General features: G+C 48.5%; 1 protein-coding gene across 2 annotated transcripts in view; it reads right to left on the reverse strand.

Annotated features, from left to right (window-relative positions):
* LOC129387016 (uncharacterized) overlaps positions 1–19,599 on the reverse strand; it is a 403,253-nt gene that overhangs the window by 126,512 nt on the left and 257,142 nt on the right. For both annotated transcript variants that reach the window (XM_055075645.2, XM_055075644.2), the window contains exon 4: positions 14,667–14,867. In XM_055075645.2, the coding sequence (XP_054931620.2) occupies positions 14,667–14,867 (201 nt within the window). The remainder of the gene's footprint in view (positions 1–14,666; positions 14,868–19,599) is intronic.

The raw sequence follows: 19,599 nt of genomic DNA on the forward strand, positions 1-19,599 counted from the left end.
ACGAAGACGACGAAGAAACCATCTCGACGACCTAATGACGACACGCCGCCGTTCCGACGAAGTCAGGAAGCCAAGACTACACCGACGAAAGACGACTTGACGACGCGACGTTCCAGCTTCAGTTCAACACGACGCAGCCGTGATCCGACGCCGAGACCTAACTGTAACGCAAGACAAAGAACCACCGACCTCGACGTGCTTCTCGACGGCCACGCAGTCACCGCCTTAGTAGACACAGGAGCCGATTACTCCGTCATGAGTGGACCCATCGCCGCCCAGTTGAGGAAAGTTAAGACTGCATGGGAAGGCCCTCAAATTCGCACCGCTGGAGGACACCTGATTACGCCGACTGGGATCTGCACGGCAAGAATTACCGTTCATGACCGGACTTACCCTGCCACCTTCGTTGTCCTCCAACAATGTTAACGAGACGTCATTCTCGGCATGGACTTCCTGAATCAACATGGCGCAGTCATCGACCTGAAGTCGAAATCGATAACGCTGTCACAAGATCAAGCGATACCGCCGGAGAGCTTTCGTAGTCACCACGCCTTGAGTGTGCTCGAAGATCAAGTGAGCATCCCGCCGCGCGACAGCATTATTATTTCCGTCGCACTGAAACACCTGCTGACGTAGAAGGCGTCATCGAGGGTGACCAACATCTATTGCTCGACCGTGAAATTTGCGTCGCAAGAGGGATCGCTCGACTCCACGGAGGGCAAGCGGAAGTTATGCTAACCAACTTCAGCCAAGAGTTCAAGCACATCAACAAGGGCACGACAATCGCATACATCGAGGAAATTGTGGAAACCAGCAATGCCTTTGTCCTCTCGGATTCAGCCGCATCTACCCCGATGAGCATTGTCCCCGAACCAGACTTCGACGTGAATCCATGTCTTCCTAAGAGTAAGCAGCAACAGATCAGAAGTCTTCTCCGACGATACAAAGAGTGCTTTTCGACGTCATCGAGGATTCGACAAACACCAGTTGCAAAGCATCGCATAATAACCGAAGAGAGCACTCGACCACTCCGCCAGAGCCCTTACCGAGTTTCGACGCGAGAACGTGAAGCTATTAAGCAACAAGTCGACGAAATGCTGCGCGACGACATCATCCAGCCGTCGAAAAGCCCGTGGGCCTCTCCTCTAGTCCTGGTAAAGAAAAAGGACGGAACCCTACGCTTCTGCGTCGATTATCGTCGACTGAACAAGATCACGAAGAAGGATGTGTACCCCCTTCCACGGATAGACGACGCATTGGATCGGCTCTGCAACGCTAAATACTTCTCGTCGATGGACCTCAAGTCTGGCTACTGGCAAATAGAAGTCGACGAGAGAGATCGCGAAAAGACTGCCTTCATCACGCCAGACGGCCTCTACGAGTTCAAGGTCATGCCATTCGGACTGTTCTCGGCGCCTGCAACGTTTCAGCGCGTCATGGACACGGTGTTAGCCGGACTGAAGTGGCAGACGTGCCTTGTTTACCTGGATGACGTCGTTGTCTTCGCCGGAAATTTCGACGATCACCTTAGGCGGCTTGCGACAGTGTTAGAAGCCATCAAGTCATCAGGGCTCACTCTGAAGCCGGAAAAGTGCCGCTTCGCTTACGATGAGCTTTTGTTCCTAGGCGACGTGATCAGCAAATCAGGAGTACGCCCCGACCCACAGAAGACAGCTGCCATCGCAAAGTTCCCGCAGCCAACCGACAAGAAGGCAGTGCGCAGATTCCTTGGCATGTGTGCCTACTATAGGCGCTTGTCAAGGACTTCTCACGCATCGCGGAGCCGCTAACACATCTAACCAAATGTGATGTCGCGTTCAAGTGGGAAACGCCGCAGGCCAAGGCATTTCGTGAACTCAAACGACGCATGCAGTCGCCGCCGGTACTTGCACACTTCGACGAGGACGCCGATACCGAAATCCACACTGACGCCAGTAGCCTAGGCCTCGGTGCCGTCCTAGTCCAGAGGAAAGAAGGACTTGAAAGGGTGATATCGTATGCTTGCCGGTCGCTGTCAAAAGCGGAAAGCAACTATTCTACGACAGAAAAGGAATGCCTCGCCATCATTTGGGCTATATCTAAATTCCGCCCTTACCTCTATGGCACGCCATTCATAGTCGTCAGTGAACATCATGCATTGTGTTGGCTAGTTAACTTAAAGGACCCTTCAGGACGGCTGGCGCGGTGGAGCCTCAGACTACAAGAATATGACGTCACAGTAATATACAAGTCCGGAAGAAAACACTCCGACGCCGACTGCTTATCGCGCGCCCCCATCGATCCCCCGCCGCAAGACGACGAGAACGACGACGCCTTCCTTGGGATAATAAGCGCGGATGACTTCACTAAACAGCAACGAGCAGACCCGGAGCTAAAAGGCCTCGTCGAGTATTTGGAAGGAAACACCGACGTTGTCCCTAGGGCATTTAAGCGCGGGTTGTCGTCGTTCACGCTACAAAACAACCTGCTCGTGAAGAAGAACTTCTCACCAGTCCGCGCCAGCTACCTTCTTGTTGTACCGTCAGCGCTGCGTCCAGAAATACTGCACGCCCTACACGACGATCCAACCGTTGGGCACCTCGGATTCTCCCGGACGCTGTCGAGAATACAGGAAAGGTATTACTGGCCGCGTCTGACCGCCGACGTCGCCCGTTACGTCAAGACATGCCGAGACTGTCAACGACGCAAGACACCACCGACAAGGCCAGCAAGATTACTACAGCCGATCGAACCTCCTCGCCGACCATTCCAGCAGATTGGGATGGATTTGTTGGGGCCGTTTCCGATATCAACATCCGGGAATAAGTGGATCGTCGTGGCGACGGACTATCTCACCCGCTTTGCTGAAACTAAAGCTCTACGAAAAGGCAGCGCAGCCGAAGTGGCGAAATTTTTCGTCGAGAACATCCTGCTGCGACATGGTGCCCCAGAAGTCCTCATCACCGACAGAGGAACGGCTTTTACAGCAGAGCTCACCCAAGCCATTCTGCAGTACAGCCAGACAAGCCACAGGAGGACAACTGCCTACCATCCGCAGACGAATGGTCTCACGGAGCGCCTGAACAAGACCCTCGCCGACATGCTAGCAATGTACGTCGACGTCGAACACAAGACGTCGGACGCGATCCTGCCGTACGTAACCTTTGCGTACAACACGGCGGTGCAAGAAACAACACAGATCACGCCGTTTAAGCTGGTTTACGGCAGGAACCCGACGACGACGCTTGACGCCATGCTGCCGCACGTAACTGACGAAGAGAATGTTGACGTCGCTAGCTATCTCCAGCGCGCCGAAGAAGCCCGACAGCTCGCCCGCCTGCGAATCAAGAGCCAGCAGAGGACCGACAGCCGACACTACAACCTCCGACGACGCTTCGTCGAGTACCAGCCTGGCGACCGTGTTTGGGTCTGGACCCCGATACGCCGACGAGGTCTCAGTGAGAAACTACTCCGACGCTATTTCGGACCCTACAAGGTCATCCGACGTATTGGCGCTCTGGACTATGAGGTCGTGCCAGACGGCATTTCGCATTCACAGCGGCGCCGCGCACGATCTGAAGTGGTCCACGTGGTGCGCCTTAAATCCTTTTACGGACGCTGACGAACTTCGTTATTTTTGTTCTTTTCTTTGCTACAAGTGCTTTTGTTTATTAACTTCGTTTGTTTGCAGCATCGGGTCGATGCTTTTTAAGAGGGGGGTATTGACACGTGTGCTTATCTTTATCGGCCGACCACGTTTCGCCGCTTAACAACTGTAATCGCACAGTGAGGGACGCGCCTGCATGTATCCGACGTTTCTGGAAAGTTATCGATGCTTCTACCCGGCTGTCTGTTGTCGCCGAACCTTGTGTTATCTGATTTCATCGCGTGACTCGAATGTCGTAGAACTTTGTGGAAGGCATGCGGGTCCCAACGATTAGTCTGAAACATTCGACGACTGTTGTGTAAAAGCCGAGGCGCTTGACCCGCTGATCAGATTTTCGACGATCGCCGAGCGTGTTCGCCGCTATCGTTGAGCTATAAGTGTAGCCTGTTTTGTGGGCACAGGTTCGCCCAATAAAAGTTTGTTTTGTCGTTCACAGTATTGCTACTGTGTTATTCAACGTCACCACCACGTGACAATGTGATCTATTGTTGAGTAGCGTTTACGGAATCCTGCCTGGTCCTTTGGTTGACGGAAGTCTAAGGTGTTCCTGACTCTATTTGCAATTACCTTAGTAAATACTTTGTAGGTAACGGACAGTAAGCTGATCGGTCTATAATTTTTCAAGTCTTTGGCGTCCCCTTTCTTATGGATTAGGATTATGTTAGCGTTCTTCCAAGATTCCGGTACGCTCGAGGTCATGAGGCATTGTGTATACAGGGTGGCCAGTTTTTCTAGAACAATCTGCCCACCGTCCTTCAACAAACCTGCTGTTACCTGATCCTCCCCAGCTGCCTTCCCCCTTTGCAAAGCTCCCAAGGCTTTCTTAACTTCTTCCGGTGTTACCTGTGGTATTTCGAATTCCTCTAGACAATTCTCTCTTCCATTATCATGGTGGGTGCCACTGGTACTGTATATATCTCTATAGAACTCCTCAGCCACTTGAACTATCTCATTCATATTAGTAATGATATTGCCGGCTTTGTCTCTTAACGCATACATCTGATTCTTAACAATTCCTAGTTTCTTCTTCACTTCTTTAGGCATCCTCTGTTCCTGAGAGCATGTTCAATTCTATCCATACTATACTTCCTTATGTCAGCTGTCTTACGCTTGTTGATTCACTTCGAAAGTTCTGCCAGTTCTATTCTAGCTGTAGGGTTGGAGGCTTTCATACATTGGCGTTTCTTGAGCAGATCTTTCGTCTCCTGCGATAGCTTACTGGTATCCTGTCTAACGGAGTTACCACCGACTTCTATTGCGCACTCCTTAATGATGCCCACAAGATTGCCGTTCATTGCTTCAACACTAAGGTCCTCTTCCTGAGTTAAAGCCGAATACCTGTTCTGTAGCTCGATCTGGAATTCCTCTATTTTCGCTCTTACCGCTAACTCATTGATCGACTTCTTATGTACCAGTTGCTTCCGTTCTCTCCTCAGGTCCAGGCTAATTTGAGTTCTTAACATCCTATGGTCACTGCTGCTCACCTTGCTGAGCACGTCCACATCTTGTATGATGCCAGGGTTAGCGCAGAGTATGAAGTATATTTCATTTCTAGTCTCGCCGTTTGGGCTCCTCCACGTCCACTTTCGGCTATCTCGCTTGCGGAAGAAGGTATTCATTATCCGCATATTATTTTGTATAATGTGGATAGAATTAAATATGCCCTCAGCAACGAAGGAAGCCTTAAAGCAGTGAAGAAGAAACTAGGAATAGGCAAGAATCAGATGTATGCGTTAAGAGAGAAAGCCGGCAATATCATTTCTAATATAGATGAGATCGTTCAAGTGGCTGAGGAGTTCTATAGAGATATTTACAGTACCAGTGGCACCCACGATGATAATGGAAGAGAGAGTAGTCTAGAGGAATTTGAAATCGCATGAGTACTGCCGGAAGAAGTAAGGAAAGCCTTGAGAGTTATGCAAAGGGGGAAGGTAGCAGGTGAGGATGAGCTAACAGCAGATTTGTTGAAGGATGTTGGGCAGATTGTTATAGAAAAACTGGCCACCCTCTATACGCAATGCCTCATGACTTCGAACATACCGCAATCTTCGAAGAACGCTAACATAATCCTAATCCATAAGAAAGGGTACGCCAGAGTCTTGAAAAATTATGGACCGATAAGCTTACTGTCCGTTGCCTACAAAGTATTTACTTAGGTAATGGCAGATAGAATCAGGAACACCTTAGACTTCCGTCAACCAAAGGTCCATGCAGGATTCCGTAAACGCTACTTCACAATAGACCATATTCACACGATAAATCAGGTGATAGAGAAATATGCGGAATAAGCTAACCCTTATGCCTAGCTTTCATTGGTTACCATAAAGCGTTTGATTCAGTCGAAATCTCAGCAGCCATGAAGGCCGTACCGAATCAGGGTGTAGACGAGCCAAATGTGAAAATACTGAAGGATATCTATAGCGGCTCCGCAGCCACCGTAGTCCCCGATAAAGAAAGCAACAAAATCCCAACAAAAAAGGCGTCAGGCAGGGAGATGCGACCTCTCCAATGCTATTCACAGCGTTTTTACAGGAGGTATTCAGAGACCTGGATTGGGAAGAATTGGGGATAAGAGTTAATGGACAATACCTTAGTAAGTTGGGATTCGCTCATGACATTACTTTGCTTAGTAACTCAGGGGACCGCCTGCAATGCATGCTCACTGACCTGGAGAGGTAAAGCAGAAGGGTGGGTATAAAAATTGATCTACAGAAAACTAAAGTAATGTTTAACAGTCTCGGAACAGAACAGCAGTTTACGATAGGTAGCGAGGCACTGGAAGTGGCAAGGGAATACATCTACTTTAGACAGGTTGTGACTGCGGATCCGGTTCATGAGACTGAAATAATAAGAAGAGTAAGAATGGGCTAGGGTGCGTTTGGCAGGCATTCTGAGATCATGAACAGCAGGTTGCCATTATCCCTCTAGACAAAAGTGTATAACAGCTGTGTCTTACCAGTACTCACGTACTGGGCAGAAACCTGGAAGCTTACGAAAAGGGCTCTACTTAAATTGAGGGCGACGCTACGAGCTATGGAAAGAAGAGTGATAGGTGTAACGTTAAGGGATAAGAAAAGTGCAGATTGGGTGAGGGAACAAACGTGAGGTAATGACATCTTCGTTGAAATCAAGAAAAAGAAATGGGCATGGGCAGGATATGTAATGAGGAGCGAAGATAACCGATGTTCATTAAGGGTTATGGACTGGATTCCAAAGTAAGGGAGGCGTAGCAGGGGGTGGCAGAAAGTTAGGTGGCCGGATGAGATTAATAAGTTTGCAGGGACAACATGGCCACAATTAGTAAATGACCGGGGTAGTTGGAGAAGTATGGGAGAGGCCTTTGCCCTGCAATGGGCGTAACCAGGCTGATGATGATGATGATGATAATCAGGACCGGGGTTTACCTCAATGTCTCCAGATAACATAAGTAATAAGCACACAACATGCTTATTATTAGCAATTGAACACACTAGCTCGCCAAGTGCAATACGCGAAGGGTCAAGCATGTCGAGGGGGCGCGACACCGCAAACAAGAAGCGATCGCTAAATCATGAGCAAGATGCGTGTGGCAGGTAACTAACCTGCACGAAAAAGGGCATTTGCGTGACTGAGTTTTTTGCGGTGAGGTGCCCCAAACTCGCGTCGGGGGAGGGTGGTATTTGTAGATACGGGTTTGCTCCCGCACTGATTGTTCCTTGTGGCCGGACGAGATGGGGGCTGACGGCTGTCGTTGGCGGTAGCAGGAAAACTGCGCAGTGAAGATTTTCGCCAACTTGAAGTTCTTGTGGCAACTCGTAGCTGCCGTCCTCGATGAAGACACCGGCAGCGTCAGCAAGGGCTGAGGTGGTGAGGTGCCCCCTCTGGTGCCCCCATGGTAGACGATGCTAGTAGTACCGAAGCCATAGGCGTGCATGCATCTTAGTAAACAGGCATGGGCGCATTACGGATGCGCATGAAAAGAGGCACATACGTCGGAATGTAAATCTCGAGGAATCACTAGCAACCACTTACGGCCATCCTGTAGGCAGTTGCGGCGGTACAGGAGCCTTTCGCGGATGGAAAAGTGCCAAACACTACGGCAAAGCGAGCGGTCGGTTGTGCGTGCTGATGGTTGAGATAAATACTTTAGAAGAGAGGCTATCCAAGGATCCCTGAGTTGCGTTGCTGGCACGTCGGCAAATGTAAGAGATGAAGAATCGTAGCTGGAGTCAGTACTATGCTCATCGTGAAGTGGTGATTACGAAAGAGCGTCGGAATCCGAATACATACGGCGTGAGCGGTAGACAACACGGATGTCATAGTTTTGTAGACGAAACGTTCAACGAGGCAGGTGACCGAATAGGTTTTTAAATGACGACGACCAGCACAAGGCCGATCAGTCACGACGTCGAATGGACGGCGGCCACATAAGTAAGGACGAAATTTGGTGATTGCACGAATCCAAGACATTATTTTTCAGCTTCCGAATAGGTCGTTTCTGCTTTGGTGAGAGGGCAGCTGGCGTAAAAGACGACGTACTCTTCGAAGCCAAACCTAAGCTCGGCAAAAATAGCACCGAGGCTGACTCCACAAACGTCCATATCGATTTTGGTAAGAGCGTCCAGGTCAAAGTGGCGTAGAATAGGTGGGGTTATCAAAAGATGGCGTAATGTGGCGAACGCGTCTTCAGAAGCGGTAGCCCATGCAGACCTGCCTTGGATTTTGCAAGCAGCTGCGTTAAGGGTACGATTATGGACATAAAATTATGCGCGAATCGGCGAAAGTACGAACACAGCCCTATAAAGCTACGGAGCTCTTTGAACGCAGCGGCCTGAGAACTCGGCGACGGCGCGAAGCTTTGGAGAGTTGGGAAGGACACCATCCTTTCTTACAACATGTCCTAAGAGGGTAAGCCGGTGGGCGGCAAAGTGGCCCTTCTCGAATTTAAGTTGCAGTGCAGCTTGTGGAAGGCAAGTCAGGACGCTTGCGAGGCGGGTCAAATGGGAGCTAAAGTCCTTCAAAACGACTACAACGTCATCTAGGTAGCAAAGATACGTGTGTCATTTGAGGCCTCTAAAAATGTTGTCGATGAGCCGTTCGAAGGTGACATGCGTATTACAGAGGCTCGTATAAACTCGCATAAATCGTCTGGTGTTACAAACACAGTCTTGGAAGGGTCAGTTTTATTCATAGGAATGTGCTAGTAGCCAGTTTGAAAGTCCAAAGAGGAAAAGAACTCTGCGCCTTGTAAGCAGTCGAGAGCATCGTCAATTATGGGCGGTTAATAGGTATCTTTTCGCGTGATCTTTTTAAGGTCCCTATAATCAACGCACAATCTGATGCTACCGTCTCTGTTCTTCACCAGCCAACCTGAGGAGGCCCAAGGGCTGTGTAATGGCTGAATAACGTCACGATGAAGCATGTCGTTATCTTGTACATCAATGATGGGGCGTAACGCGTGAGAAACTCGGTATGGACCCTGGCGTAGGGGTGCATGAGTCCCGGTGTGAATGTGGTGGACGATGGCAGATGTGGCTCCCAAGGAAGATTGTTTATGCTGAAATGACATCCGAAAGTATTCGAGCAGCTACAAGAGTTGGGTACGCTGGGCAGGCGGGAGTTCGGAGTCAATTGACGGGAGTAAGGCCTCTAAGGAGGGCGAATCGGCGGCGGTCCCAGGAGTAAGGCTGTCGATGAGAAGACTAAACGTGTCATCAGGCAGTTGAATAGAGTAGACAGAATCAATATTGTCAAGCCGACCTATACATTCACCAAGGAATAAGGTGACTGTCGAAGAAAACCGATTTGTGACAGAAATGGCACTGCAAGAGTTCTCGACTGCGAGAACTATCGAAGGGAGGAGGAAGTTCTTGCGAGAGGCCAAGCCTTCCGAGGGCGCAAACAGCGTTTGGAAAGAGGGAGCATAGCCGCAAAAAAGTAGTAGAAGAACAGAAGACAAAAGAGGTACGTCAGTGTCCGCGGCGGTGACCACTCGAGAAGGGGGTCAATCGAGGCGTCACACATCGGCGACAACTCAAGTTCGGCACCTGCACAGTCAACAACGGCGTAGTTAGTAGCAATAAAATCCCGACCCAAAATAACGCCTTGGGAACATGGTGAGAAAACGACAATTTAGACTAAGTACAATATGTCCTGAATGACAAGGCAAGCTGTGTATGCCAATGAAGGTTAAATGTTGTGCTCGGCTGCGCAAGGCAGAGAGACGTGGGTATGCGGAATTGTGATCTTTTCTAACTTGCGGCACAGTTCTCTACTAAGAACAGGCACAGCGCCTCTAGAATCAACGAGTGCTTGCGAGGAAGCACCTTCGGTATTCACGGTTCTTTCCTTCGCAGGGAGAAATCGAGGCCTTGAAGTTGTCGACACAAGCGAAGTTCTTGCCTCCGGAACTGCGATAGCTAGTTCTCCGCTTGAACGGATGGGGGGCGACTAAGCATAGGAGAAAGGTAACGCCGACGTGGGGAGACCGACCGATGTGTGCTGTAGCCACGTCGATTCGGTGAGCAGGTGCCCATTATATGTGGGAGCAAATCGGGTGCGATGGCTCACGACGTAAGTATCCTTGATGTTCTTCGCCCTCACTAGCACGGAAGTCATGGCGACGACAGAAACGAGCGACATGGCCAGGTAGGCAACATAAGTAGCAGTTGTCCGGAGTGCGCCAAGGATTAGTGGACGGCAGTACGGGACGGCGAAAAGGAGGCGGGTTCGGGGGCACATGTGCACACGCAGCGTAGAAGTCATTCGCAGGTCGACCAGGATCCGTGCCAAGAGGCATTGCTGGTGACTGCCTGCGTTCGACTTCAGCATAGGGCAGAGGAGCGGAAAGAAGTGGTTGCTGGCAGGAAGCAGGCAGTGCCTCAGAAATTTGCTCCTCTATGGCTTGTAGCGTGGGAGCAAGAGCCTGCGCGGAGTCCGGGACGTGGGGAGCAAGTGACAATTGTCGTGCCACTTATCGGACACTGCTGTATTTGCTGCATTAAGATTGAGGTGTCAATAGCAGCAGCGTTGACAATGGTGACGTGTTGGTCGTGCCAGAGCTCTGGAAGCGTGTAGAAATGTGCTGTTTGCGCAACTCGACGTAGCACTGGCAGAAGTGACGCCGTCTATGACTGCTTGGGGATTTTTGGCAATGAGAATTAGGACGGCGTTGCACTAAATTCGCTACATTGTGTGCCGGATTTAGTCAGATTCGGACATAGCAGGGTTGATGCAACGGCAGAGGTCGACATTATCCTGTATGTAGGACATAAAGTTCTCGCCGCATTGCAGGTCGCGAGCGCGTAGGCGCTGTTCTTTGCGGAGCTTGGGAACAGCGGGTCCACCGAAGACTTTGACGAAGCTGGTTTTAAAGGACGACTAGCTGGCAATATCAGCTTCGTGGTTGGAGAACCACAGCTGTGCCACTTGCACCAGGTAAAAGTTGACGTTCCTGAGTTTTTCGCCATCATCCCATTTATTGTGGGCGCTCACCCGATCATACGAAGTGAGTCAGCCGTCAACATCGAGCTCGTCGGTGCCCTTGAAAATGACAGGTTCTCGCTGCCTTCACACTCCGAAGCATGCGACCGCCAGTGATACGGGGGCACCTTGCTGAGGCACGTCAGCAGCATGGCCCAGACGGGAGGAAGAGTTCGGGTAGCGAGTTCCAGGTTGAAAACGGGAACCAGTATGCATCACCAATTGATCATCATCATCATCATAATCATCATCAGCCTCGCTACGCCCACTGCAGGTCAAGGCATCTCCCGTACTTTTCCAACTACCCGGTCATGTGCTAATTGTGGCCATGTTGTCCCTGCAAACTTCTTAATCTCATCCGCCCACCTTACTTTCTGTCGCCCTCTGCTACACTTCCCTTCCCTTGGAATCCAGTCCGTAACCCTTAATGACCATCGGTTATCTTCCCTCCTCATTACATGTCCTGCCCATGCCTATTTCTTTTTCTTGATTTCAACTAAGATGTTATTAACTCGCTTTCGTTCCTTCACAGAATCTGCTCTTTTCTTATCCCTTAACGTTACAGCCATCATTCTTTTTTCCATAGCTCATTGCGTCGTGCTCAATTTAAGTAGAACCCTTTTCATAAGCCTTGAGGCTTCTGCTCCGTAGGTGAATACTGGTAAAACACAGCCTTTATGCACTTTTCTCTTGAGGGATAATGTGAACCTGCTGTTCATGATCTAAGAATGCCTGCCAAATGCCCCCCAGTCCATTCTTATTCCTCTGATTATTTCAGTCTCATAATCTGTATCCGCGGTTACTACCAGCCCTAAGTAGATGTATAACCTGACCACTTCCAGTGCCTAGCTACCTATCGTAAACGGCTGTTCTCTTCCGAGATTGTTAGACATTATTTTTCTGCAGATTAACTTTCATACCCACCCTTCTGCTTTGCCTCTCCAGGTCAGTGACCATGCATTGCAATTGGTCCCCTGAGTTACCAAGTTAGGCAATATGATTTTAATCAGCGAATCGCAAGTTAGTAAGGTATCCTCCATTAACTTTTGTCCCCAATTCTTCCCAATCGAGGTCACTGGATACCTCCTGTAAACTCTCTGCGGATAAGATTGGAGATATCGTATCGCCCTGCTTGATGCCCTTGTTTATTGGGATTTTGTGGCTTTCTTGATGGAGCGCTACGTGTGCTGTGGAGCCGCTATAGATATCTTTCAGTATTTTTACATACGGCTCCTCTACACCCTGATTCCGTAAAGGCTGCATGACTGCTGAGGTTTCGACTGAATCGAACGCATTTTCGCAATTCATGAAAGCTATATATAACGGTTCGTCATATTCTGCACATTTCTGTATCGCCTTATTGGTAGTGTGAATATGGTGTAGCCTTTACGAAATCCTTCTTGAGCCTTTGCTTGAATGCAGTCTAAGGTATTCCTCAGTCTATTTGCGATTACCGTAGTAAATACTTTGTAGACAACGGACAGTAAACTGATCGGTCTATTATTTTTCAAGTCTTTCCCGTCCCTTTTTTTATGGACTAAGATTATGTTGGCGTTCTGCCGAGATTCCGGTATGCTCGAGGTCATTAGGCATTCCGTATAGAGGGTGGCCACTTTTTCTATAACAATCTGCCCACCATCCTGCAAGAAGTATGCTCTAACCTAATCCTTCCAGCTGCCTTCTCCCTTTGCATAGTTCCCAATGCTTTCTGTACTTCTTCCGGCGTTACTTGTGGGATGTGAAATTCCTCTAGACTATTCCCTCTTCCATTATCTCCGTGGATGCCACTGGTACTGTATAAATCTCTGTAGAACTCCTCAGCCACTGGAATTATGTTATCCATATTAGTAACAATATTACTGGCTTTGTCTCTTAGCGCATACATCTGATTCTTGCCTATTCCTAGTTTCTTCTTCGCTGTTTTTAGGCTTGCTCCGTTCGTGAGAGCATGCTAGCTACTTTTCATATTATACTTCCTTGTGACAGCTATGTTACGTTTGTTGTTTAACTTCGAAAGTTCTGCCAGTTCTATTCTAGCTGTAGGGTTAGAGGCTTTCATACATTGGCATTTCCTAATCAGATCTTTAGTCTCCTGCGAGAGCTTACTGGCACCCTGTCTAACGAAGCTACCACAAACTTCTATCGCACATTCCTTAATGATGCCCATAAGATTTCTGTTCATTGCTTCTATACTAAGGGCCTCTTCCTGAATTAAAGCCAAATACTAGTTCTCTAGCTTGGTCAGGAGTTCCTCTATTTCCCCTCTTACCGCTAACTCATTGATCGGCTTCTTATGTACCAGTTTCTTCCGTTCCCTCTTCAAGTCTAGGCTAATTCGACATCTTACCATTCTATGGTCACTGCAGCGCACTTTGCTGAGCACGTCCACATCTTGTATGATGGCTAGGTTAGCGCAGAGTATGAGCTGCATTTCATTTCTAGTGTCTGCATTCGGGCTCCTCCGCGTTCATTTTCGGTTATACCGCTTGCGGTAGAAGGTATCGATTATCCGGAAATTATTCCGTTCTCCAAACTCTACTGACAACTATCTCCTGCTAGTCCTATAACCCTTGCCATATTTCCTCACTGACTTGTCTCCAGCCTGCTTCTTGCCTACCCGGGCATTGAAGTCGTCCATCAGTATAGTGCATTTCGTTTTGACTTTACCCATCGCCGATTCCACGTCTTAATTGAAGCTTTCGACTTCCTGGCCATCATGACTGGATGTAGGAACGTAGACAGGTACGACCCTCCATTTGTACCTCTTATTAGGTTCACAACAAGATCTGCCACCCTGTCATTAAGGCTGTAGAATTCTTGTATGCTACAAGCTATATTCTTATTAATCAGGAATCCGACTCCTAATTCTCCTCTCTGCACTAAGCCCCGGTATCAGGGGTCGTGCCTGCTTTTTAGCACTGTATTTGCTTCTTTTGTACTCCTAACCGCACTGAGCCCTATTATATGCAATTTACTGCCCGCTAATGCCTTCAATAGCACTGCTAGACTCGCCTCACTAGATAGCATTCTAGCGTTGAACGTTGCCAAGTTCAGATTCTAATGGCGGCCTGTCCGGACCCAGATATTCTAGCACCCTCTGCTTCGTCACCGGTCTGACCACCGCTGTAGTCCCTTGCTTCGCAGCTGCTGGGAACTGAGGGCGGGGATTTGATTGCTGTATTCATATAGGACGTTGTGCCGGACGAACGCACCAGTGTGGCCTATCCTGCTCTTGTGAGGGAGTGCGTTACCGGTTCTGGTCACCGGGATCAGGCCGCACTCCAGGCCTGTTTATGCAATTTTATCAACATGCTGTCTTTTTTAAATTGATAGTATTGATACTATGCGTATAAGGTTACATGAGCTCGGTGGTTTGTATGAATGCACAGAGCTTGACAACGACCCAGCGGGGCGAGCGCCAGCACCACCTACAACAACCGTCATCTTCCTATTCTGCTGGCACCCGTATTTCTTACTACAGTCTTATTTACAGCTGCGAAATTTCGCCAAGGCCGCTGCGAACCGTACAAGCATCAAAACGCTCCGTGGCGGCACTCACCGATATGCTGCCGATACAGCCAGGGCTGCCCGGAGCACCTGCGCGGGCTGCAAGCGCACGACGCTGTCGAGGACCATCTGGGCGGCGGGTCTGAGTGGGAGTTTGGAAGGGCCCGGCATGGGCCATGTGTTGGGTGGGTAACCGCCCAGTTGAAGCCACTGCATCAACTTGTTCACGCTGCTGGTGCCCTGCACTAGCATGCTGGGGATGACAAAACAATGAGACGATAAATAGAGGCATTTGTGGCTCGCTGTAAGCGCAATATACAGTGATCTAACATGACGTTGCCATGTCGTGTGCGTTCGGAACTCCATATCTGTGGCATGACCGCTATCAGATTTCTTTGGTTCCGGTTCCCTCTCTACTCAGTCAATCCGCCCAAGCTCGCAGCCTCCGCTAGCGATGCCTGAATACCTAGATACCAAAAATATTTTTTGCAAAGTGAAGCAGTTTGTGTTCATTCACTCATTATTTAAAGAGAGGAACAATTTTTCACCTTTAATAGCTATTTGCTTGCTTGGAAAGCGAAATGTGCATAAAGAACGCGAGGATACCTAACCGCTTTTCATCAACTGTGAATGCGAATACGTTAATACGCAATTAAAGGGCGTGGAGGCCTACTTGACCAATTTTGAAACTATTTATCTATATATCTAACCAGCCTCTCACACGGACCCATTTCCACCAGCGTGATCCAGTCCGTATGTTCGTGATGCCGTCGCAGTTAAATCGTCGTCATTACAGTTTCGTGATCCGGGTCTTGTCGTGCCATTGTCCTCACGTATTGTACCACGTACCAAGTGGCTTGAAATCCTGGTAGCTTCAGAATCTATGCATGTGATCATGATCGTGACGTCATTGTGGTAGTTGCATCTTCATCATTCCAACTTTCTTATCGGATTCACGTCATGTTGTCGTTGTAACGCCATCGTCGTCCTAATGCTTAATCATACAGTCGTCATTACGTGAGCATCGTCATTATGTCGTCAGTAGACAACCGCTATCGTTCATTCGTAGTCATATTGTCGTCACCATGTCGACATGGACGAGGCCTCGTTGTCATTCGAGTTTTGTAATGCGGTTGTGGTCATACCATCGTTTTGACACTGGTAGATCTCTTGTCTTTGGCGTCACTCAGCTTTAGTTACACCATCAGCGTAATTTAAGACTTGCCATCTCATTATTGTAATGCCGTCGTTGCTATACCGCTTGTGTCCATTCATCGAAGTCAATCCTTCTTCGTCATACTGCATTGTCACGCCACCAGGCTCATGGGCGGCCTTGGCAAGCGAGTGCCATAATAAAGTCGAACAGTACGCAGCGATGGCGTAGAGGTAGAGCATCCGCCTCGCATGCAAGTGGACCGAGGTTCGAATACCCGTGCCGCGCAATTTCCCACCGGATTAAAAGAAATCCCCATGTTGACAAAATTGCATAAACAGGCCTGGAGTGCGGCCTGACCCCAGTGAACAGAACCGGTCATGCGCTCCCTCACCAGATCAGGATTGGCCACCCTGGTGCAGTGCTTGGCCACAATCTCCTATATCAACACAACAACCCAGGCGGCACGTCAGGTTGGGCCAACGTTGGAAACATATTGGCACTTCTTGGCCCAATGACGCCCTAAGATTAACAGCGTGGTTCCAATATTGGCAGTGCCATTCTGATTCCTGGCCCAATGATGGCCTAAGGTTAACATCGTGGCGCGAATATTGGCTGTGCCATTCTGATAGAGACCCAACGTTGGCCCACATTACACAGTCAGTAAACAATATTGGCTGTGCCATTCTGATAGAGACCCAATGTTGGCCCACATTACACAGTCAGTAAACAATATTGGCACTGCCGTTCAACAAGGCGGGAGTTATTGGACCGACTTTCGTATGGATTTGCCAATATGGGTTAAGAGCTGGCTTTCTTTGGAGGACATCGGCCCGTAATAAGAAAATTTTCGCCTTGTCGGCTTTTAGTGCTCTACGACTTGCTGAGATTGAACAACGTGTTTTGAAAACTAATGCACTGATCACAGGCACACTGCGCTGGAACCAGAAATCTGTTCTCCCATGTCAACTCCATGCATGGTACACCGCCATTTTTGCACTTCTCCTTCACTGAAATGAGTCCCCTAAAGAGAAAAGCCAGTGTACCACGTAGCAAGCAGGGGAAGTCGCATAAAATTAGCCGCTGCTTTATTGATCGTGAATAAGAACATGAGCTTTCCATAAGAAGCAACGCTATTGCGAATTTGCCTGCGCATTGTATATTTTGCATGTATGCTCCGCGGCTTTGGTGGATCATGATAGTGAGGAGAATCGAGAATTACAGTGACTCAGAGCTGATGGAACCGTTTTATATTGCATCGAGATGGAGCGCATATGTATTAGTGAAACTTTTGTTTGTTTGTTTAGCATGCATGGCATATTGCGGCGACATAATCATCATGCTCCTATTCCAATATATTTGTTTGTTCGTGCATGTGTAGTAAGCTCCTGGTATGAATGCCCCTGACAGAAAAAAAAGTTAATTGCACGTTTTGGCATTTGCGTGTCAACAACCTCTTGTCTTCGCCTTTAGTTGGCACGACGCATTCCGGAGTTTTTTTTTTCGGCCCAGCTTTCCGTCCTTCAGCCCCCACTTGCCTCTCCCCCAGGCACCCATATGCGTCTATATTCTTCCGTATTTCCGCGCCTCTTCCGTACTAAATAGTTTGCCCGGTGGGATATACTGTTGTCGGGTTCTTCGCTGGTGTTCCAGTATATCGCGGACCAAGGGAGGTGTCACGTGAGAATCCAACTAGTGGACTTGTCCATCTTGTCTTACGCTGAAGTGCGTATTGGCTGTGGCGCCTCGCAGGTGCGGATGCGCCGCCTAGCCCCGCCGACAAGAACTTCAACAGCAGACGAAACGCCCATGTAAACTAAGCGTACTCTTACAGAACACCTACACAGTAGGGTCTAGGACACCATAAAATTGCATGATCTTTCAACGTGTCGCTTTAATTTTAAGGGCGACTTGTGATATTCTGCCTTGTGGATACATCCTGCAGGTCACTTGGGAGTCGGACATTATTAAAGCTGAGTGTTTTGCTTATACTTCTGTGGGACAGCCAGTGCAATTGCCGCTGCTTCCGCTGTAGCAGTGCATCTAGTACGTGTGGAGACGGATGTGTGAATTGTGAACTGGGGCATGGTTTTAACTGCCGCTATTACAAGTCCTTTGCTAAATCAAGCTACATTTTTTACAGTACGTCTTGATTAGTTTCGAAGGTTTTCTGAAGCTGTTTAGCTCTCGCTTGTGTTCTCGCTGTGTGATCATTTTTGTTACATGTTGCGTGGGACAAGGGAGACCATTATGCGCTTACGTATTAGAACCAGCATCGTGGTTCTTTGTCGCTGGCAATGCTGTGGTCGTAATGGGGAGCCTAAACGCGACAGAACGTTTCTACGTATGCTTGTGAGGCATAGTCGTTCTCTTTGTGTCATAAGAACGGTTCTTCCAATGTGTTCTACGTTCGTAGAGCTTGCACCCTCTCGTTTGCTGCATTCGTAGGGAGCCCTAGTGCTGCCTTATACACGTCCAGTATTATTAGCTCGATTTCTTTAGTTTCACACGGGTTAGCGTTTGATACGGTAGCCCGTATGTTATTTTCCTAATAAAACCCCGGAATAGCGTTATGATTTCTTTTTCTTGGAGCGCTTTGCCTTTTTGATAATTCTGCATATTAGTCTAGCGATTTTCCTCGTGCTTTAATCGAGAGTCGCAATGGTGTGAGTGTCTCTTTTGTTGCTTTGTAACCATAGTCGTAGTATTCTGATCATATTTCTGGTAACGCCTGGTCCACCGTTTTTATGTGGATGACCAGTTTGTTTCTGTAGTTACACCAATGCATTCGAGTAAACTCTGATTTTTCCGGAGCCCATTGCACACCGTTTTGTTCTGCAAATTCCTTCACCGAGTCGATAGCCTCTTGTATAGTCCTTTTCGCCCTAATGAGCCTTTGCAGGCCCATAAAGGGATGTCTGCGTAAGACACAAAGTTGAGGCTGGTAATTTTCTCTAGTTGGCGTGCCAAGCAGTTCATTGCGACACTGAATAGAAGTGGTGAGAGGATGGCACCCTGTGGTGTATCATTGTTATGCGCTGGAAGTTTGTAAGATCGAATATTTTTCATATCTATTGTGGCTTTACGGTCAATGAGGCAAGAGCGGATGTAATTATGGATCTTAATTTCACAGTCCATTTTTTTCGAGCTCCAAAATTAGGAGAGTATGGGGTATGGTGACAAAAACGCTTCTTAAGTCGACTGCTGCTATAATGTTTTGTGCCTCCGAAGACATATTTTGCAGCACATCATCTCGTAGCCTTATGAATATGTCTTGTGTACAAAGATGTCTGAAGCCGCATGCGTTGTGCGAGAGAAGCTCGTGCCCTTCGATATAGTTAGCAAGCCTGATATGAAGAACCTTTTCGGAAAGTTTGCCTGAGCGGGAGGCTAGAGATACTGTCGTGATATTCTCCAATGTTCTTGCTTTCCCCGGTTTAGGTATTAAGATGATGGTCGCTTCTTTCCATTTCTTGAGAAGTTCACCTGTTCCCCAGATTTTCTCATTGAAGTATCAAGTCAAGTTGCTGATCGATCATATTTCTTAACATAGCATTCGTGATGCCGTCTTTGCCTGGGGCTGAGCTAAGTGTTAATGCGAAGGTGGCGACATATATTTCTTTTTTCGTTATGGGTGCAGCAAGCTTAGGATTGTCCACACCTTTGTACTATCTCTTATTGATGCTATCTCCTCCTGTTCCAATGTATCTGCTTGTCAGGATTAGGAATAACGATGCGTCACCTTTGAGGGTACCGGGTCGACGACAGGTGTTGTAGAGTCGCAGGCACGGGACGGTAGGCGACGGTGTGTGGCGGGTAGGGGAAACATGAA

This window comes from Dermacentor andersoni, chromosome 2 (assembly GCF_023375885.2).
Source record: "Dermacentor andersoni chromosome 2, qqDerAnde1_hic_scaffold, whole genome shotgun sequence".
Classification (NCBI taxonomy): domain Eukaryota; kingdom Metazoa; phylum Arthropoda; class Arachnida; order Ixodida; family Ixodidae; genus Dermacentor; species Dermacentor andersoni.